This window comes from Anolis sagrei, chromosome 2 (assembly GCF_037176765.1).
Source record: "Anolis sagrei isolate rAnoSag1 chromosome 2, rAnoSag1.mat, whole genome shotgun sequence".
In the NCBI taxonomy this organism is placed as follows: Eukaryota; Metazoa; Chordata; class Lepidosauria; order Squamata; family Dactyloidae; genus Anolis; species Anolis sagrei.
The window spans coordinates 82,662,646-82,685,390 of NC_090022.1; the positions used below are offsets into that span (position 1 = coordinate 82,662,646).

The 22,745-nt window shown below is 39.0% G+C and overlaps 1 protein-coding gene across 6 annotated transcripts in view; it reads right to left on the minus strand.

Annotated features, from left to right (window-relative positions):
* Positions 1-6,769: 6,769 nt before the first annotated feature.
* Positions 6,770-22,745, minus strand: part of GRIA1 (glutamate ionotropic receptor AMPA type subunit 1) — a 280,772-nt gene continuing 264,796 nt past the window's right edge. For 4 of the 6 annotated variants that reach the window (XM_060765501.2, XM_060765502.2, XM_060765500.2 and 1 more), the window contains 2 exons: positions 12,890-13,024; positions 6,770-9,890 (listed from right to left, as the gene is read on the minus strand). In XM_060765501.2, coding sequence (XP_060621484.1) covers positions 9,699-9,890; positions 12,890-13,024 — 327 coding nt within the window. In that variant the 3' untranslated portion in view covers positions 6,770-9,698. The remainder of the gene's footprint in view (positions 9,891-12,889; positions 13,025-22,745) is intronic. The other 2 variants (XM_060765503.2, XM_060765504.2) reach the window with 2 other exon arrangements.

Here is a 22,745-nt window from a genome sequence, read left to right on the forward strand (position 1 = left end):
GTTTAGTTGCTTAATTCTGGATCTATTCCAATAAATTTTTCTTCTGTGCTATGGCCATGCTGAAACTGAGCTACGGCTCCATTTTTAAAGAATGATGTTATTTAATATCACTTGCATAAGGTACTTATACAAATAAATATAAGAATAAAATATATTAAGGTGCCCTGAACAATATGCTCTGAGGTGTGCTTCCTATATTGTAATAGCTAGCTTTTCTGCTATTTTCTGTTCTTTTTCTGCTTAGCTGAAACAGTATTGGGGAAAATTTTAGTCTCCACATTAAACTTATTTGACTCTTGCATACATAAATTATTCTTTGAGTAACAGACGATCCTGTTATAAATCTATCATATATTCTCCTCTCTAAAATCTACACCCGGGTATCCCTGCATCCAGTATCAGATAAATCTGAGTGGAAATTTGGACACTGTACATGTTTCTCCACATGTAACGTCCACCCTCGACACATGTGTAGCCATTCACATGCAGAATAACAGAAATAATACATATCTGAGCAAACAGCTGTCTGAACCTAACTTCAGATGTATGGAACTGGGAACCTATCCAACTTGAAAGTGCACAAGCATGTAAATTGCAGAGGACACGGTCTGATGGTATAATGAGATGCATGTCTGGAGAGAAGGCTTAGTTTGTCAGCTATATCTGTAATTGATGTACTAGCCTATAATCTTCTTGTCAGATTCAACCTTTCCATTTTAAAATTATTGCTGAAATCAATCCAGTGATCCAGTAGGAAAATTTTGATCACAATTTCTAATTACTTCTTCAGAGAAGGGCTCTACAAATGGAACCTACAAAGCCTATTTGGATGTAACTCAGTGTTATGGGTTTTATTAGAATGATGATAATGGCCTAAATTACTTACCATCATCCCAAGCAGCTATTAGAGTGCCTATATTCTGTTATTACTAGTTTGCTTACTTGTAAACCTCTGGTTTGTTTTACCACACCTTCTTTCTTCCTGCATCAGTCTGACCAGCAGACATTGTTCTTCTTAATACCATTTCTTTCCTCCATTACATTTGGTTATGCAGAAATAATTTTAAGTAAAGTTACTTTTACATGTTTTACAAAGAAGTCTTTGTTTATGTATATATGGGTGTGGAACTGGTTGTTGTTCAGCTTCCGTATGCTAATTTGGTTTCCCAAAAGCAAATGGACACATCTCATGGCAAACCACATAAACTGAGAGTGTATCTACAGTGTAGTATTAATTCAGTTTGATAATATTTAAGCTCCCAATGGCTCAATGTAGTTTTGCAAGCTCTTTACCTTCTCTGCCAAATAGTGCTGGTGCCTCACCAAACTACAAATCCCAGGATTCCACAGCATTGTGCTAGGGCAGTTAAAGTGCGCATCTAAATACTACTACTACTACTACTACTAATAATAATAATAATAAATTTATTTCTTGCCTGTCTTTCCTCATGGTTCAAGGTGAGTTACAGAATAATTCAGTGTAGATATTGCATTAGGCTGGTGTGTCCATACAACACACTCAGGCCAATGTGATTTAACCCGAAGTGAACCAGAGAGGCCTGAATTGTTGTCATATGTTCTGCAGTTGACGGTGGTTGGTGATGGAAGGTTAATGTCAGTATTCGTTCTAGAGAGTTTGGTAATCTGTAAATGGGAGTTCATGGGTGAAAGCAATTGGGGGTGGAGGTGTGCAGGAGATGGGTTGCAGCTGGGTGTTACTGGATTTAAGGAGCTAACCTTGAGACTGATCTTTGGGAGAAAAGTATCTGTTGTATTTTGGTGGTGGATGCTGCTGGTTTTCCTCCCAGGTCTGTTGGATTTTTCGGTATCCTGACCTGTCTCCTGTAATCTTGGAATCCTGGAACCTTGAACCTTTTGACTACGGTATAGACTCTTGATCCCTGGACTTTGTTTATTGAACTCTTGGCATTTGACCACTGGACTGGACCCTTTTGACTACGGAGTTGTTTTTGCTATCTTTATGTTTTGGTCTATTAAAACAGCCAGCAAGTAAGTGCTGTTTTAATTAAACTGTTTGATAAAACTGGGAGTTTGATCCATCTCTACCTAAATAAGGCAGAGCCCTGGCAATGTGACAATTCTCCTCCAAGATTCCAATCTTTCCATTTTGGGGCAGTGGGGACTTCCATCTCGGATCCCAATGTGGGATCCAGATTCGTGTCCCCATAGCCATCATGTGCTCCCCAGGCTCAGATAGCCCAGGGAAGTGGGATGGCAATCCCTCCCTGTCTCACAGCACACAAATTCCCCCCCAAAAAGCAATGAAATCTCCACTTACAGACTCTTCAGTGAGCCTGGCAGCTTTGGAGGAGGAGAGGGGGCTCACTCCTCTCATGATCATTTAATGTTGATGAAACAGGAAGGGAAGTTTTTCCAGAAAACAATGTACATAAAGAGGAAAATTGATAATATACAAATATATTTGAATGATACTATATTAATTGCCCTAAACCTTCCACTGGGAAGGGAAATGGGCATGTGACTTGTATAGTGAAAGTTCAATAAATAAAATTTGTCTTTGTAACCTATCTGAACACAAGAATTACCCTAATACTAACAAGAGTCAACTGACATGGCTGCCTACCTCAAGGTCAGTCATCAGTATGTTTAGAAAGAGTCTTTGGAACCAGCAAACCCAGATTAAGCTAAGTTGGGCAGAGGCCAAATCCTGACCTAGGCTTTGCACTTTCACCTGACTTAGAGGCTGTAAAAACAGTGGAACTATTTCCTAACCGGAACCAGCTGAAACTGTCTTGACTGCCATCCAATATCTCCCCCACCCCCCGGTCCCTTCCCTGGCTCAAGCAGCTTGGGGAAATCTCACAGCTGTCCAAGTAGGTAATGTGTCATGCCTGGGGTCAAGCAGCTTGGGGAAATCTCACAGCTGTCCAAGTAGGTAATGTGTCATGCCTGGGGACAGCGATGAATGTGTGTGTGTGTGTGAGTGTGAGTGTGAGTGTGAGTGTGAGTGCTGTAGGCTGGCTGCTGAATGGTGCTGAACTATATTCAGTGTAGCTGGGTAGAAAGGAGTAGAATCCATGCCACCTACAAGACAGTTGAGGGTGTCCCTGATAAGACAGCATATGGAGAGAGTTTGTCATTCTGGATGCCAGGTAAGCCTCACGTTGTCAATCACTGTAGAGGGCCCCTATGTCTCTTAAAAGCAGGCACTCATTCTATGCTTTGGTGCTGGCAAACAGCCATATGTTCTATGCACAGTGACTTATTTTATAGGCAAGAAGCTTTTAAACATTATTGTAGTGATGGGGTTCAAAAGTGCATTGTCTCACTAGTATTCTGTAGCAATACAACTAAATGAAGAATTTGCAATGAGTTTGTTCCTGAACTTTTATTGTGACTTCTACATTTTATTTTCATATATGTCACTATTATATTAATCTTTAGAATGTTAGCTGTCTCCTTAGTTCAATGTGAACATAGTCTGATGAGTATGTTCCAAAAATTTTTCATTCTAAGAATTTGCCTTAGGTATGGCATGATTAATATCGGGCCACAGAACAAGTTGTTCTATTAATGCTTTTATTTAATCCTGTCATGTCCCTGCAGAGGTATTTATGATTCTATAGAAGTCTTATTAGGAGTGACAGAGACCCATTCCACAAAGCTTCAGAAAAAAAAATACATCATCATCACAGGAAAGGAAAGTTAGTATGGAATGCCACAGACAATTGCTATTATTTCTAGACAATGTGAGATGGCAAGTTATCCAGTTGTTGCTGGAAGACAGATACTGTGATAAAAAGAGCAGTACAGTTTATGGGCAACATCAAAAGAATCCACAAGTGAGTCTGTGTGACTTAATGCAGCCCTTCTTTATGACCTTAGTTCTGTCACCCCTGCCATTAATTCCTGTCAATTGGAAAAGTTGGTTGGTTATATCCCTAAAACAACAAATATAAGGGAATGGTACGTATAATCTATGCACACTTGAAAAATTCTAATATCAGTTTGCATAACACTATCAGCAGTTAGCTCTTTTAAAGCCAGAGTAGTTGTTTCCTCTGGAAAAAGATGTTTCTTATGAAAATATTCACATAACCAACAATATTAGATGGCCATCGATGCCATTTTTGCATTTTTTTGTGACACTTGACCCCTTGACTTTGAATCTGATTTTCTTTCAACCTTAATAAAATACTGTTTGGAATTTAGTGAAATGAGTTTGATTATATAATTAATTAGGATTACAGTGCTAGACTAAATTTTCTTAATAGTTGCCATGTGCCTTAGAATCAACTCCATCTTTGGTGACACTGTCATAGGATTTTCTTGGCAAGATTGACTCAAATGACTTTTGCCATTGCCTTCTTCTAAGGCTGATAGAGTGTGATTTCGCCAAAGTCAGCCCATGAAGCTTTAAAGTATGGACCTAAAGCAACAGGTATAAGCTAGTATATTATCTGATACATTTAGATTAATATCTAAGTAGAAATTTGATATGAAATTGGAAGCAGATGGAAGGATGACAAATAGTGTGAGTTGGAAAGAAGTTGCCTTTGTACTTTTACGAACATACATTGTGTGATTATTGTTAAAGCTCTTTTTTAATCTTGAGTTTGTTTTTGGTTCATTAGCATTTTGATATATAAGCTAATTGCATATTTTCTATAAATGTGAAAAATATAGAGGGAACACTGGATTTCAGTGTGGTAGTCTAATGGGATTTCTAACGAGATGCCTGCTTCACCACCACATCATACCAGACTATTTTTAGCGAGAGATAGAAACTGAAATTATATAAATTCCTTTGTAATATCTTTTGATCAATTCATTTGAATATTTGTTGGAATCCCATTTGACATGAGATAACAGTTCCCAAAACATAGTGTAATTCACAAAGTACTCTGTTATCTAGCTGCACTGTTCTAGTAGACCAGCTGGACCCTTGAACAGGAGTGGCCAAGTTTTGCAAGTCTGGTTTTGACAGACCTCTTCAGGGCTGCACTTCTATTACCACAGACAAACTGACTGCTACTTTGACAATGGCAAATGCATAACACAAGGTGTTTAAATTTTAAAATGAACATTTCCCCTCATATTATGATTATAATCATATTATAATCATGATGATTATGTGTGTGTGTGTCGTCTGTGTTGGTGTGTTTTATATTATTGTCACTGTTACATAAATTGTACTGTAAACCGCATTGAGTTGCCGAATAGGCTGATAAATGCGGTATAAAAGCGAAGCAAATAAATAAATAAATAATATTAAATGAAGGATGTGCTTCTCATATATCCTGTTTGCTAGCAGAGCACACTTCTGGGAAGCATGCAAGAGTAAGGATCTACTTTTAAACAAAGCATTGGGTGTACTTGTTTTAAGGTGAAAAGAGGAGGCAGAATTTTTTTTCATGGAAAATCAAAATGAAATATGCATTCAACCTCTTCTGTTGACATTGTTGTTGTGTGCCTTCAAGTTGTTTCTGACCTATGGTGACCCTAAGGCAAACCTATTATAGGGTTTTCTTGGTAAAATTGTTCAGAAAACATTTGTCATTGCTTTTCTCCGAGGCTGAGAGAATGTGATTTGCCCAAGATCATATAAATAGGAATAACTATCCCGTGACCACAGGGCATGGGAATATGAGGCCTTATCTCTAGATCTGAACACTCGCAATACCTGCAAACTAGGAATGGGGTGGTACACATGATAGTTGCATTCCATGTGGATTTTGAGGATCTGGTCTGCAGCTATAGCTGTTGTTTGCTGAGTTTGGCTTGTCAGTAAGCCAGCACACTCTTCAGAACTCAAAATCTTGAAATAGATTTTTGGAATTAACACTTGTAGAACCGATTGCTTTTTCACTCTACAGTTATAGCACTATGATTCCTCTTTAACATATACAATCCTAGGATTTGCGGTTTAAGGAAGAGTGTTTAGAAATCTCAGCCAAAGACCATTGTTAGTGCCTCTGACAAAATTACAAAACTCAAGATTTGGAGTCCCCAGTGGTGCAACAGATTAAACTGCTGAGCTGCCGAACTTGGTGACTGAAAAGTTAGTGGTCTGAATCCAGAGAGTGGGGTGGGCACCCACTGTGAGCCCCAGCTTCTGTCAACCTAGCAGTTTGAAAACATGCAAATGTGAGTAGAACAATAGGTACCGCTCCAGCGGGAAGGTAATGGCACTCCATAGTCAAGCATCTACAGATAACGCTGGCTCTTCGGCTTAGAAACGGAGGTGAGCACACCCCCCAGAGTCAGACATGACTAGACTTAATGTCAAGGGGAAACCTTTACCTTTACCTCTCTATGGTAAAGTGGAATCATGCTGCTAAAATTGCTGTCTGGAAGAGCTCCCAGTGCAGACTGAAATAAATCCGTATCAGGCTTTAGGTGTTCTTAGCCCTGTAGAAATACACTGTTCCATAGAGTCCAAGGCAGTCTTCAATATGTTGAACAAACATGTATGAAATGATTTGGTTAATGTTTATTCTAATAAATTTTTGGGAAAGCAACCCACCATGTATAGCTTGATTCTGTGCTGCCAGGAAGTTTGAAAATAATGCTCAAATAATAACAAGACTTGTTTCTTCCTCTGTTCATCCAGGCTTGGCACTGAGCAATATGTAAACTAAATGAAAATGGAGGCTGCATCAATATTATAAAGGCTTCAGATAATTTTTTTTCTCCGCATCAATAAAAGGCAAGTTACAAATTTGCAACACATTTCTAGTGGCCCAGAGATGGAGACTGAAAACAAATAGAACTCTCAAATAAAAAATCCAGGTACCAAAGAGCAAAATTTAATGAAAGCCAAAACTGTTAAATATGGATTCTTGTTGAGAAAAAGGTCAATGTCCCTTCCCCAACTCCATTATTCTATATTTAAGAAAAGTGTAGTAAAAATACATATTACAAGTTAACATTTCCCCTCTTTTTCCGTGTCATTTTACTTTTCCTCCTCCCACCCTTCCACTGATCAAAAACATTTGAAAGACGCATTTTGTGTCCCATTGTCACAGGCATTTGTCCTATCATAGAAGGCTCGTCCCATAAACCCATCTAACTGGCTGGCTCAATTATCACATAGATCTTTTTTCATTTGCCACAAAGTCAACAGAAAGTGTTGGTTTTTTTAAAAAAAAGTTTCTTATAGGACTCATTTTTTTCCAATTCATATAGAAGGAAATTCTCACTCTCTGTTTCCACTGCACTTTAAGGTGGAAAATAATTACTGGGAGCTATGAATGTTCTTGAGACTGAAAGAAGTATCACATTTTTGTGGACATCCAAAAAGATTTCCCAATAAAAAGCAGGCTTGATTTGGTGTGCACTGTAAGCCACACACACAGAACTAAACTTGAAAACAAAAACATAAGGCAGACATAAAAATTGAAAAAAATTACAACCACACACTGAGAACAAGACTGTGAAGAGTTATTATCAGAGGCGAGATCCCAGTCTTGACAGATAGCTGAACGAAAAGATGAAGACAGAAAGACTTCCATTGGCACTGAGAGAAAACAAACAGGCACTAGGCATGCTGTGCCCTCTTAAGGGGATTTGCAGTTTCTGTGTTGCCAGTCTTACAAAGGCGCCATCTCAAGACAAAAGGTGGAGGGAGGACAGCAAAGTGTTAAGTGGAAAAAATGAGTTCCTAGAGTCTAGTCTTTAATGGTTGTTGACACTGTACAAGCACAGCAAGTTGTGTATGAAAGCTTTCTTGTTTTAGAGCCAGTTGCCAGTTGCACTTTAAAAAACAAAATAAATCCCACACGTGCTACTTCTGGATGATCCCTTCAGCAAAGCCTTGTCAGTCTGAAGCCTCTGGTTCATTCTTGTCCAGTCTTTTTGCCTCCCTTCCTGTTTCCTGTTTTATGCATTATGTTACCCGCAGGTCTCAGAGCTTAGGTATAATGAGTTTCTGTTAAACTGCTGGGTTTGCACTGGCACTTGGAGGAAGTTTTAGCCCCTTATAGAGTCTGGCATTACCCATCTAGTCATGGGCAAATGCATATCTGAGGACGGGGATTGTCAAGGGAAGGGTCAGGTCTCCTCCAGGCCTTTAATGGAGTTGGAGTTGCTCCCCTTTAACATACTTTTCATTGGGGAATGCTTGTCACATTGCTCAAGAATTTCACTGTAGATGGCGGTGATGTCATACATACACACACACACATAAAATGAAGCTTCTGTTTCAATGTAATGCACACATGACTGGGGGGAAATACTGCTAGCAAGTCCACTTTCTTGTGCTTTAATCAGCTGTGTAGTTTTCAGTGTTTCATTGCAGGCTTGGAGTTTGGATGACAGACAAAGTTTTCAATAGCAAGCAGGGTACCAGCTGGTCGGTTCTGCATGTTCCATTTCCCCTCATGATGATGGATGAGATGGAAACCATGTCTGTTGGCTTTTGTCATAATGCTGCTGGCCAAGATTTGAGTCCTGAAACTGATATTTTCTCTCTCACTTTTAAATCAGGGCCAGATGCAAATAAATATTATGGAAGGCTGTATCTAGGTGAATGCCCTTCCTTGTTGGTATCACTCACTAAATTCTTAGTTTCTTTGTTTTCTTGGCTTAGTAAATCTAGTGTGACCTAGATAATCTATGGAATGCCCACAAATATGGCCCACATAGACTAAACAAGCCCAATTGCAGAGGACAACTCTGGTGTCTTAAATCTGACTAACTAGTGATAAGTGGTTCTCTGTTTAGAGAAAATAAATCTTACAGAAATGCAGGAAATGGCTGATAAATGCCTCTTCACTTTTGAAAAGGCTGACATGGAGAATATGCAATATATCATTTTGTATTTTTATGATTCCCACCCCACCCACCTCCCTCCCTATGTAGGAAACAGCTGTGGTCTGAGGTGGCTACTAACCTGTCCATGTGGTAGCCCACCAGATGCACATTCTGGGAACTGAAGCATATCCCATTCTCACAAAATGTTAAGTCAAATAACCATTTCCAAACTCTGGGATAAAGATCACTTTTGCCACTTTCCCCTGGGCTCATCCCAAATCCAGATCCAACCACTGGGCTCATTTTGAGAAGTCTTTCTTTGGGTTACACCATGCCAGGCTTCCCTTTCAACTGTTCTCAAAGTTCTTCATTTGACAGTGGAATGGAGAACTCTTTCAATGGCCTAAGCAGCCATGCTGAAACAACTTCAAAATACAGTAGAGTCCTGTTGTCTCAAAATGTGTCTGTTCATTTATTTTTCTCTTCTTGTTAGTAGCGCAGACATTTATGGTTTGCATCCCAAACTAAACCTGATTTTAAACTGTTGAGCAGGGCAGGGCTGATATTACCCTGGTGTCACGGGAATTAGTAAGAAAAATGTATATTGCACACACTAAGAACTTATTAACAACCAAGTTAAAAACAAAATGGCGCTGTCTTCCTCAGTGTTCCTGTAACCGTGTACTCAGGGATGTCTCCAATTTCTGTTCAGTCCAGTTGCCCTCTCCTTATTGCAGTACAGGTTGTACTTTCTTCTGCCTATGGATTTACTGTAAAATAAATGACACATACACACACATGCACACGCACACACACACATACAGAAAAAAGAAAGGAAAATAGATCTGATTTCCTTTGGAAGATCCATTGCATCGCCCCTCTTCTTGAATGGTTTGGTTCAGCACTGGAGAGGCTGGGGCTAGGGAGACCCCGCTCTCACCCAGAAGATCTGTCAAGGGCAGTTATAACCCTGTTGCTCCCAGGGACATCCCAGAGTTGTCACCCATGCATGGAATCTCCTGCATGGTTTGGGGGAAATCGTGGCTCACCACCCGTCCATTTTCGCCACTGCTGGTTCCTGCTGCAGATGCTCTGGGAAGGGTTGATGTCCGTATGGCTTCATTGATTGATTGCTGTGGGATCAAACAAAAACCCTTTTTGAGAGAGACAAGGGGGGTCTCCCCCTGTCCTTAATAGTAGTTTCATAATCACAATAAGCTACATTTCAGTACTATTCCTTATCTCCAAACTACGTGTTCTTTTGGTCCCCCCCCCCCCACTCCATTTCACTCCTTTATGGTGCTTTCCATACACAATGTAGGCATCTTTAAACTGAAGTTGTTGTAGCTTGACATTCACTGGTGACCACACTGGACTAAGCAATATTCCTTGAACCGTCTCTCATGACAAATTATGTCCTAGGGATATATGACTTGGGTGGATTCAGTAACGGATCCACCTCACATCCTACAGCATGCTATCCACCCAATTGCTATGTGCTGATGAATTGTGGTGGTTAAAGTATAGAAAGCAATGCTTCTTGCCCACCCCCAAAGCATATTCCCTGTTTCAACATCAAAACTAGGTTTGCAGCAACAGCACTCCAAGGAGATTACTTATCAGCATTTGAACAAAAATTGGTATTTTGCCATCATGTCAGCACTTTTTGTGTTGGCCAGTGTTTTGAAGAGGCTACAAAATGGTCATTGGTGTATATTGTGCATCCCTGTTCTTTGTACGGACCTCATCACATGATGAAGTTTTAGCATCCTAGAACGCTGCTGTCCTAGTTGAGCGATGGAGCCCCCTGCTGCCCATAACATGAGGTAGTCTCATTTCTAATGGGGCTTGTTGCTCATTGTTGTTCAACTGAGGTGGCAGTGTGATGGGGATATTTGGAACAATGGGGCTACTGTGAGGACAAGCTGCATAGTAAGGCTTCCCCACATGTGATTGGGAAGCATTGCTGCCAGTCAGGTGGGATGTGGGGTGCTAGGATTTCCCTGCTGCCTCACCAATTCACCATGGAGACTGGTGAATCGGCTTAGAGGACCTCATCAATGTGATGAGATCCATAATCCTGTTAACCTTCACTCAGAAGAACCAGGTGTGAAGTATCTCTTTAAGGTAGAAAGACTGCTATTATTGTAAAATAGCTGCATTCAGTTACAAAAAACATTATTTCATTTGTTAAATTTCTGTTATATAGAGTGGCCACTAGTGACAATTGTGTCCGTAGGGTAGTAAACCCACTCCAGATTTTGTGCAAACATTAAATGAGATATTCATCACCCAAAATAGGCTCTACACTTTGGATATCTCTTTAATGTTTGGCATACATTAATTCATTGCCCTTCTGATGTGGAAGGGGGACAGCTACCATTGCATATACACTTGAGATAGAGAAAATCGTACTTGAATTCCATATACATTTTCTTCACAGCTTGTATATGGTGGTTAGTGGTGGACAGGGAGAAGATTTCCCAACCTATCGACAGAAAATCAATCAACATTTTTCATTTCCTGACCCAGTCAGGCAGGAGTTCAACAAGGAGAATATTGGCTCTGGAGGAACATTTGGAGGGCAGAATAGACCAGAAGAGGAATTTGATCAGGGAGCTCTCACTCATTTCTAAATATTCTTCCCTGGAAATGCGCTTTGTTTTCATATTCCTACTTTACTGACAAATCAGAGGCTAGATTACAAATTTACTCTGATAATCTGTAAATCTATGCTACTTGCAGTATATGTAATGTTGTTGCTGGGTGATTAATGTAGTTAACCCAAAAACCTAGTCCTGAAACTTGTAACTGAATGATGAACAGGAGTTATTTCAAAATGAAATGTTTTGGGAGAGTTATTTTTTTCTAGGGTGCTGTGTCTTTCTATCTCATCACATTGGCAAAATTGCCTATCCGATGACAGTTTGACCTCACTTCAGGCACAGAGGCCTTCTGGATCCCTTCTATTAGGACTTTGTTCCTAAAGTGAGATCAAACTGTCATAACAGGCAGTGCCAGGACCACGTGTTCAATAGGGAAGAATGGGGGGAAGCTGGGCAGTGACACTTCCTCCCGTGGGATGAGGTGCAAGGCAACGGGTTCCCCAGACCCTATGCTGGATTCACCACAATCTATTGCAAATCCCCCTGCTATCACTCAGCTCATTCACCTCAATGTGATGAGGTCCTTAGTGATTCGTGTTATCATAAGTAGAAGAGACAACTATCAATCTGTGTGAGGAATAGCTTTGCTCATATGGTAACAATAATACTATGTCCTCTGAGATGGTTACATTTGTGTATACAACTTTCACCAGGGTAGACATACTTCTTGGTCTGGCTCAGAGCTTGGAAACTACATACTTGTTGGCATATTCTATTTTTTATCAGTGATAAAATAGTTCAATGCCACCTCATACCCTATGTTTTCTGTATCGCTGCAGCAGTATTAATTAAAATTGCAAGGGATTTTACTGGTCCATACCCCTCAGTGAGGTGAGGAATACTGGAAATTACAATCTGATTCCTACATCTGCATTTTGTGTTTGTACATTGTTCTCGTGTGCTTTCTTTACAAGAATGAACACTAGAAAACAGATGCAGCACTGTTACTTTGACTGTGCAACAAATGCTCATTTGTGACATAAATTCACAGGTCACTCAATAAAACTAAGTTGATGGGCAGAGGCAAGATGTTTCACAGCTTTGGAGCTTTCAGTGATGCTACAGTGTCTCAATCTGCTCAAATATTCAATGACAGATTCCCCACAATGGCTTCTCAAGGCCAGCCAAGTAAGACATTAGCCTAGAGCAACTGAAATTAGCCTTTTAACAGGTATAAGGAGTGAATTAACCTGGTCTGTTTTCATTTCTAAGTTGTATTTCAAAACACATTCCCTTTTGTGTCTGTGTTTTAAGAATATTCAACATACTTTATCTTAACAATCTTAAAAATAAACCATTTGTGAAAAAAACCCTTATTTAGAAAAGAAAATGTGTAGGTGGTGTGATGGACTGTTTTCGGGTCCCTAAATTTATAATTTCTCCCCTAAGAGCCATCTTGACCTTGGCTAAATGTGTTTCTAAAAGGCTATGATGAATCTGGCTGGTATCAGAAAGAAGGTGTGAAAGGCCTGTGAATGTGTTGCCACCTTCATCCGTTTTGATTCACTTCTGGACTTGTAACAAAACTCGATTAAGGCAACCAGCATGGCTAGTCCAAGCCCACCGATGAGGATGTAGAAAACACCGGCCACATTGCTGAGACTCAAAGCACTTGTTTTGTCCTATAAGAGAAAGGAAAGGGGGAAAGGGTTGTGGAGAGGTTGGGAATGGGGAGAAAGAATATGTTAACATGGTTTCTTAAAAGCTAGACATACATACTTAATAGGATAACAATACCACTGGGGAGCCACCACTTTGAAATACACATATGACCTTTCAACAGCCTTTCTTTATATCTTAAATATCCTTCTCCAACTGGAAACACAAAAATGACTAAACATTTCAGCATGGCTGTGGCTTTCTAACTCTTAGGGAAAGGTTTTAACTAGATTATTTTATAAAGATTCCACACTCTTAGATATCTATTTGTCCCAAATGTCTAGCTAGTTTTAGTTATTGATTTAAAAAAATGATCTGTGTGCTGACATTTGCTAGTTCCCAATTTCTTTGCACTCCTAAAATAACCCACTCTCTTAGAAATGCCTGTTCCTTTCTTCTTTGATTGTTTCCCCCGCAACTTCTGTTGCTGAGCAACAAATCAGAATCACTTATTCCATTCCCCTCCATCACGTCCTTCCTCCATTGTGCTAAAACCAGGTTGCAGTGACACTGAATGGATTCTGTCCCTAGATATGCAATAGATTTTTCTTTAATAAAGCAGTTATTTTATGTCTATTTTCTAGCAATGTATTTTAAACTCTTTATTTTATTGATAAGGATTAGTCACCACTTAATAATGTTTTGCCCTTTATTCTGATTATAACCTGATTTTATAAGCATCTACCAATTCATCTGAACATGTTAAATTGGTATAATTATTACATAGGAAGAAACTTGAGTTTTTCAGTTTTATATTAGAGGAATTGAAAACACTGGTGCCTAATATGACTAATATTCTAGTATCATCTGATTCAATCAAAATGCCAGAAAAATTAAATAACTACTTGGTTCTGAATCTAAATGTGCAAAATGCCATTTTCCTCTTAGTTAATGCAGAGATGACAGACGTTTGCTGAGCTTTATCTGATGTTCTCAAAAGAAATGTTTGGGCAGCTGGAATCTCATGTTATCTATTTTCAAATCCCAGGAAAATTGCTCTGTCTGAAAAGGTAAGATAGAAAGGATTTTATATGTATATGCATCTGAGGCTGGATCTACATTGCCCTATATCCCAGGATCTGTATTCCAAATCTTTCCTGGATTCTGAGGCCCTTGAAATGATATATTCATGTACAAAAAAGAATTATTTTTGTTATGACTGCTATAAGTCTTCAATCCTGTCAATGGGATGGTCTACACATTGTCACTAAAATTTAGTGACAATATCCTGTGCTCTAATCAAATACTTTAGAATGTGAAATACCTCCACTTAGAGATGTGATTCTTCACTTAGTTTTTCCTTGAAGGAAGCAATGATTAATTTTAGGAATTGTTTCCACTAGGGAGCAGTCGTCAAAAAACCCTGTTTTTAAAATTTGGGACATCTTCTGAATAAAATTTACACATTCCCACAGAAACAGCTTTTTCTTGCATAGTAACAATCTTTCATTTCATTCAATCATGTGAAATACTATACAAAATAAGTCCTGAACGGCAGATTCTCATCAATCTAGAGTTGTACACAACACAGTTTCTTGACACTTGGATTTCTTCTCTTTCCAGCCCTACTTTCCATCCCTCCAAAAATCAATCCGTCTACTACATTTTAGAATATGTGTCTGCCTTAATTCAAGCCCAAAGGAACAGGAGGGATCCCAGTGAATTCTAACTCTGATTGAATCCCGCCCCCCGCCCCCAAATGGGTACTGGCATTATTTATTTTTCTATCCAATAGCTCCTGAGTAAACCTTAGCTATTCATCAGCTGAAGGCCACATATCCAAAATCAATAGTCTAAATTGTATTATTAGTCTTAATTAGAAGAGACCTACTGAGTCTATGGTATTTGCATATGTATTGATTCTCGGCATTAAAAAAATTAATGGGTCTACTTTCGTCTGGAGTTATCTGGAGTTCGACAGCCATGATACTAACAGGAGCGGAGCGCAGGGAGCATACAACTCCTCTGCTGCGCCAGCTCCACTGGCTACCAATCTGCTACCGGGCACAATTCAAAGTGCTGGCATTGACCTATAAAGCCCTAAACGGTTCTGGCCCAAGTTACCTATCCGAATGTATCTCCGCCTATGAACCCACCAGGACTTTAAGATCTTCTGGGGAGGCCCTGCTCTCGATCCCGCCTGCATCACATGCACGTTTGGCGGGGACGAGGGACAGGGCCTTCTCAGTGGTGGCCCCCCGGCTGTGGAACGCCCTTCCCATGGACATTAGATCAGCCCCCTCGTTAATGGTGTTTCGAAGAAGACTGAAGACCTGGCTGTTTGAACAGGCATTTGGATAAACAGTGCAACGAATATAATGAATATAAGAAAACGGAATTATGGATGACGAGTTTGGATCACGATTCTAGTTATGAGATGTTAATGTGTTGTCTATTGATGTGTAGTTACTTAGTATATTACGGTGTTAATTGTTTTTAAATAGTGTATGTTGTTAGCATTGAATTTTTGCTCTTGTTGTAAACCGCGTTGAGTCGCCTACGAGCTGAGAAACTGCGGCATACAAATAAAGTAAATAAATAAAATAAATAATTGACCAGATTAAGGTCTTTGAGTATACCTGAAGCTTCTTCTGCTGTGGCTTCTAGAAATATACTACTGTGCTTCTTGATGTATCTTTAGTTTTGTTGAAGTTCATTTTGAAACAATGGCATGGGAGTTTCATGAGCAGACTTTCCAAGATGCTTTCCAGAGGAAGTTGAAAGTGTAATCAAAGTAATGTTGCATGCATTGATTAAAATATTCTTTCCTTTTTAATAGAGTCAGTGCTATAAATAGTCAGACTTTAACTCCAGAATTTAAGCCAATGAACAAAGCCTTCATATTTGACAAAGAGGACCACCACATATTTGGCACAGGACCTCTTCACATGGCCCTTTTGTGCTGTGCCATTGTGCTGGCAATCACCGGTGAAAGGAAGGCATGCGAGGGTGGCTCGTGGCACTCCACGTGCCCTCCTTCCTCTCCTTATCACACGAAGGGGATGGGAGAGGGTACTTTGGCACCCTTTCCTTTCTCCATCAGATGGCAGATAGGGTGACATGTCACACTGGCTACCTGTGTTGCCCCACATGGCAAAAAGGGGAGTAAAGTTAAATACTCATCTAATTAAAATTCTGATGTTCAAACTCCCTGCTTCTAGTTACTCATTGGTGGAATGGAAAAATTCTGCAGTATAGTCTCATTATTATGTTAAAGAACAATTTGTGCTGTGTTCCCAAGTCGATTTATGAGTGTTTAGATCAAGATATGCTCTTTGTGCTATTAAAACAAATAATTGGGGAGAAACAGGAAAAGAAAGTGAAATGTTTAAAGGTTCATGGAGTATATACCCTTCTCTAAAATCTCATAGATTTTAAAGATTGGCTGGTGGAAACATATGCAAATATCAGCGCTTTACCACTCTTAAGGTCAGTGTGTGCTTCCAATAAGGACATGCATTGTAGAGAAACATTGAAATAGATCCAAGTTTAAATGGCTCTGCAAGAACTGTGCCATGCACCCATCTGGTCAATGTCTCGAGGCCTAACATTCATATTGGGGGAAAACATCTGAGAGACATGAATCATTAGAATAGCTTCCCCTCCTGCTACTGCAAGTACTATAGACTAGAGAAAATGATATTAAAAACATAGCGTACAAGGCTGACTGAAACTTGGCCAAAAAAGTAATACTGAAAGTGAGAAAAAAACAAAAGGTATTGGGGGGGGGGGGGGAGAGTGGCAGGATTATCACAATTTACCTTTAAGCGTTGAATGGGAAAAGAAGTACTTTGTGGCTTCTTTATTTTATTTTAGTTTGCTTGAATTCTGTTGTTTCTAATTGCAGAGTGGCCTTTGTGTATGTGGAAAGAATAGTTATTGTCTTGCCATCTCAGTTCTTTCCCAGTTGCGTCTTGGCACTGCGGTCACACACACTCTCTGCAAAGGCAAGGCAACAATTTCTGCCTGCCATGGTTTGCCTTGGCTTCTTGGCTCCAAAAGCCCTCGCCTGCTGTTTTTGTACACGCTCCAGACTTAATAGCACTAATAATAATAGACTAGGAAGAAAGGGACCAATCCTATACAAAATGCCCAGGAGAATGAACCCCTTCTGCTGAGCAGCAGAGCCATGTCATTTTGGGCTTTGTGACAGATGCTCTCCCAAGGTGCTTTGCCCATCATGCAGCCGGCTTATTAGTGGGAGTGTAAATGTCACAGCTTGCCTCCTGCAGGGAGAGAGTTAACGGTATGAAGGGAGAGAAAGAAGCAAGGAAGGGGGAAGATTGGCAGGTGAAAAGCAAGCAATACGCCGATTTTTCCGAAATGCCCCAGTATTGTTGCCATGGTGATAAGCACCTTCCCTCGTCAGCTCTTTTTGAGCGGGCGGCAGTTTCTCTATCATCCATGGTTATTGCCATTTCATGCTGCTCTGTCATGACTTTTCTAGTCCCAAGGTTTTTGCCTCTCCCCTAAATGCTCCTTCAGTTTATGACCAAGGACCCTGGAATTGTTTTGAAGGTGTGCTTGTATGAGGTAGTGGTAGTAGTTCAACATTTGCAGGTAGGGTGCGATCCTTTTTATTTACTTGCAGGTACTTGCAAGAAGATGGCCAAATACTTTTCTCATCCTTTAAAAAGAATGATGTTTAGTGTCCTTCACATGCTTGGTGTAGCTTATTTGTGAGTGTATGTTTGTGTATGTATGCTTGGTGTAGCTTATTTGTGAGTGTAGATTATAGATGGCCTTTATTGTCAGGCGCAACTTGAGAAATTGCAAGTCACTTCTGGTGTGAGAGAATTCGCTTTCTGTAAGGATGTTGCACAGGGGATGTCTGGATGTTTTGATGTTTTACCATCCTTGTGGGAGGTTTCTCTCATGTCCCCGCATAGGAAGCTGGAGCTGACAGAAGGAGTTCATTTGCGCTCTCCCTGGATTCGATCATGTGACCTATGTGATAAGTGTTTAACCCATTGCATCACTGGGGGCTCCTTGTTGAGGGTAACGCTCAATGACAATGGCTGACAATATTTTTTATGTGTTCATTTGGCACACTTTTGATTGATAATGTCTGCAGAGCCTCAATTACATAGGAGTCACACTGGTCCAGTTTTTCCAGATAATTTCTAAAACTGCAGAAGCCCCTGCATATATAGTCTTAGGGGGCTTGAGTCCCCTGGCCTCCATTCTGGGGCTTATGTTTATGGAGATCAATTAAAGCAGTATTTTTAGAGGAAAGTGGTGGTATTTGTCTTTGATCCTTTCCTGCTGCAGTTAATCAGCAAGGCTAACTCAGTTTTTAAAAAAGCTGGGTGAAATCGTGAACTGTTCCAATATTGATGTTTTATTAAGCATTTGTTATTAAATCATTTTAATTATTAATTTTCCCCAATAGGAATGCATCACTCTTAATTTTTTGACTGGCTTTGTGATAAATTATGAAAATACTGATGGAAAGTAGGGAACAAATAAAGAAAGTCATTTATTAAACCATCAATGGATTGACTGATATAAAAACAGTCTCAAAGGAATTACTAGAATTTTTTCATTAGGCTTTTGGTTGTCAATTTCTTGAAAGGTGGGCTTTTTACATTTCATCAAAGTTTACTTTGGGAAGAATTTCTCTTGTTTGCTTGTAGTGTGAAATCGATGTTGTGTTAGCTGGAAAGGCTGTGTGTTGGCTTCTGCCAATAAATTTAATTGCCAATAAATAATTATCCATGAGGTCACAAAGAGTCGGAGACGACTGAACGAATGAACAACAACAATTATACATTTTAAAAATTCTGTGTGATCTTTTTGATTCTGGCACAGTCTTTGCTGCTTGTTGTTAGGGATGAATGGGACAATATCTGTTCAGACACAACGGGGTTAATATAAATGTTCCACGTGTATATATATAATACTGAAATATTGATACAAAACTGGCCTTTTCAGTAAAAGAGCAGCCACTTCCTTTAATCTTTTAATAAACTGAAATATAAAGCCATTCAAGATTTTGGCTGATGATATCACTCAGAAGAAGACCATCATAAAAATAATTTAGAGAATCTTTTAGGTTCTTAACCATTTTGTCAGACTATAATGCCTGTGATAATGGGGACAGTTTTTATGTACCTGTAACTTTAAACCGAACTCCAGTGGGATTAAGATTGCTTTAAAGGTTAATTAAGGCTGATGCAATTTTTTTTTTTGCTAACTGCAAATTGATTTTGACTCATGGTGACCTTAAAAATGAGAGTTTTCCAAATCTCCCTGTTATCAATAGGATTTGAAAACTTAGGGCAGCTGAAGCTTCTTTGATGTTGATATCCATTTGTAATAAAGACTTCTTTTTTCCTACTGCCTCCCACCTTACCAAGCATTATTGTCTTTTCTACTGAATCATGTCTTCCCATGACAGCTTACTCATCTTGGCTTCTAGGGAGAGTTTCTGTACCATTGCGGTTTATGTTTGACTAGAGTCAGGAGCTGGGCATTGAACTCCTCATGGGAGGGCTATTCAAATATAACTATGCTGCAAAGAATAGAAATTGATTTTTCTATCACCAGCTTTCATTCTCAGTGTGTAATATAAAATAGTTGAGCAAGGACAGGTAATCGGAAGTCCTTGTTAGAAAAATAAAGAATTCTTCCACCTTTCCTCCACTGCACCAATGTCATAGTTGGTTACAAAAAGGGGTTAAACTTGATTATTGTTCACAACATGGAAATTTCAGATTTTTAAAAGTGCTTCAAGATTTTTAGCCATAGGTTGATCAGTACTTGAATCAACTTTAATCAAGAGTTTCACGCTCCAATCAAGGAGAATCATTATTAAAAGAAAGGGTACAGTGGCAAACAAGTTGGCAATCTTTATCTGATTTTGTCAACATACATTTCAGTGTTGTGAATGTGAATCTTGGTTTGAAATCCTGATTGACTTCCTTGGGGACACTTGTAGAACATAGTTATCTCTGGAACTGTGAAACTGAATGTAATACTATAAAAACTATACAGTATTTAGTATGGTACAATAATACCTCTGAATGTTGGAAAACCCAGTTCTTTCAAGTAGTTGGTCTCTTATAAATGCAGGCTTGGTTTTCTTGTTGTGTACAACAGATAGGGACAGGATGTCATATAAAATAAGGGATATGCCCTCTTTTCAGTGTTGTAGAGGAAAGAAAAGACTGTTCTGGTCAGGATTTGACCATGAATTGGGGGAGAGAACAGACTTATTTGTTTTTTTTAAATATTTTGGTATCCTGCTTGGACATAATAATGTAATGTTGTGTTGTAAATTGACAAAAAGAACAGAGGAGATTATTCAATCCGAAGAGAAAGTGAACAAGAGAGAACAAAAGAGGAAGCCATGGTTTTTACTGAAGTCCCCACAGACCATATTGTCTTGACTCCATTCATAGGTCTAAACGGAAAAAAGCGAACAATAGCCACAATGTATAGCTGGTGGCATAGTTTGATATGCAATTTGATATCAATTTATAAAAATGTGTGTGTAATATTAAGTGTGATACTTCAAACAAGCATTTGAGAATGACTAGTCCCTACTTATAAATGTCCAGTCCCAAACTCACCAGATAGTACTCTGTTCTCTGCACTTCTTCCAATCCTCAGGCCCAATTCGATGCTGTTTTGCATTATCCCATACCTGGTCCTTTTTATAGCCTGATTATGCCCATCTTAGTATTTCTGGCTATTTTATTTTGTTGTGTATTGTCTGACTGAGTTTTAAGGCTGCTGTTTTTATACACCAATGGTTTATTTAATTGTGTTTTATCTGATTGTTATGTTTTGCTATGTTTTATTTTAATTGTATTTTGTTTTTAATAGATTGTTTTGCTTTTTTGTTTTTGCCTTATGTATTGTAGACATTTTGTTCTGTGTGTAAGCCATCCCGAGTCCCTTTGGGGAGATGGAGGTGAGGTATAAAATAAAGTTATTATTATAGTTATTATTATTATTATGAGGCTTTTTGTTTCAAAATTGGCTTACAGGAAATAAAGCTCTACTAAAGTACTAGAAAATAGTTATATAGAATCTAAAATATACACATCAGAGCCGAAATCCTTATCTAATAGTCTCATCTAGAATAGGCTCAATTTAATTTTTTTTCTAGATTTCCACTCAATTATTCAACAACTGATTTGATGGATCTGGTGACAGAGCTAGACTCATACAAGCTTCTAGTTTCTGCTGGACCCCAACTCCAAAAACCATGACCTGTATAGCTAATGGTGAGCAATGCTGGGAGATGGAGTCCAACAATGCCTGAAGGGTCACATGATACCTACAGCAGCAGCTGGATTTTTAAAAAGAACATCTCTTCCTCAGGGACCAAATTAAGTCCAAGTTTTTTAAATAGATATTGTTTGCTCACTTACTTGTATTAATTGTCTTCATATTAAATTTATGTTTGCTTGCAGCACTTATCTGTTACTGATGTTTAGCAAATTTTTGCCTCCACTTTCATCTTACTTTCCTATCACCAGTCTCTTGCTTCCTTTGTAAGGAAAAGGGTCTTACGCTTCACTGTGTGGATGTGAAGACATTGGCTGAAAATTCTTTCATTCCTGACTAGAATATACTCACTGAATCCATTGGAGATGTCCATGTGTTGACTCATCATTCAATACAATTGACTGAATAGATCTACTCTACTGGGACTAACCAATAGGATGGCAGCTGTTACATTGTCACTGAAGAGCAGTATACATTTTTCCAGAGAAAATTCCTTACTAGCCTGCTTCTGCTGATGGCTTCTTCCTGCGAAATTCACTCAGTCATATTTTTCATTGGTATTAATCAAAGCTGCAAATCCTACACTTATCTACCTTGAAGAAATCCACATTGAATACAAGAGAGTGAACATTTGACTAGATAGGCTTAGGACTGCAATCTAAATAAAAAATGCTGAAGTATTTTCATTGAAGAAGTGATTTTAACATCTTCTCCTGCAACCAAGAATGCACTGTTTGCCTTGTTATCTCAGAAGTTTTTCCATTTCGCTTACTTTTTGGATTGACAGTTTACTTCCCTCCTTCACTTTAGTTCATTCTCTTGAAAATGCTATCGCTTCTTGTTTTCTCTTTCTGTTACTTTTCCAAAACTTGGCTTCAGCCCATGAGATGTCAAAGTCTTGCTAACTCCTTCCAAATACACAGGTCGATATTTTATATTGAGGTTGTATCCGCTATGGATACAGTGATGCATGAATTACATTACGTAATTCTTGTGTTAAATGACAAAGTTGCACAACCAAATATACAACCAAATGCTCAACTGGATACTCAACTAGATATACAACCAAATATGCAAACAAATGCACAAACAAATGTGCATCTATATGCACAGTAAACACTGCACAGATAACTCCTCTTCCATGGCCTTCAACTGAATGTGGGTTGGACAATAATGTCCAACTTGAATGTTGTCTTGTCTCCAGCATCTGCTTTGTTACCTCTGCCCTTCTTTTACATTGCATGAAGTTCTTCCTAAATTGTGCTCTTCCAAATTAAAGGAAAATATCCTCTCTCAATTTCCTTGTTACAGCTCATCAGGGCTTCACCTGTAATCCCCCCCGTTCTTGCCATCTACTCCGCAAAATGTCAGGAAGCATATTTAATTTCTAAAAGTCTGATGGTTTCCAAATTTGATACTGACATCAAATTACCCTGATCTTTCCAT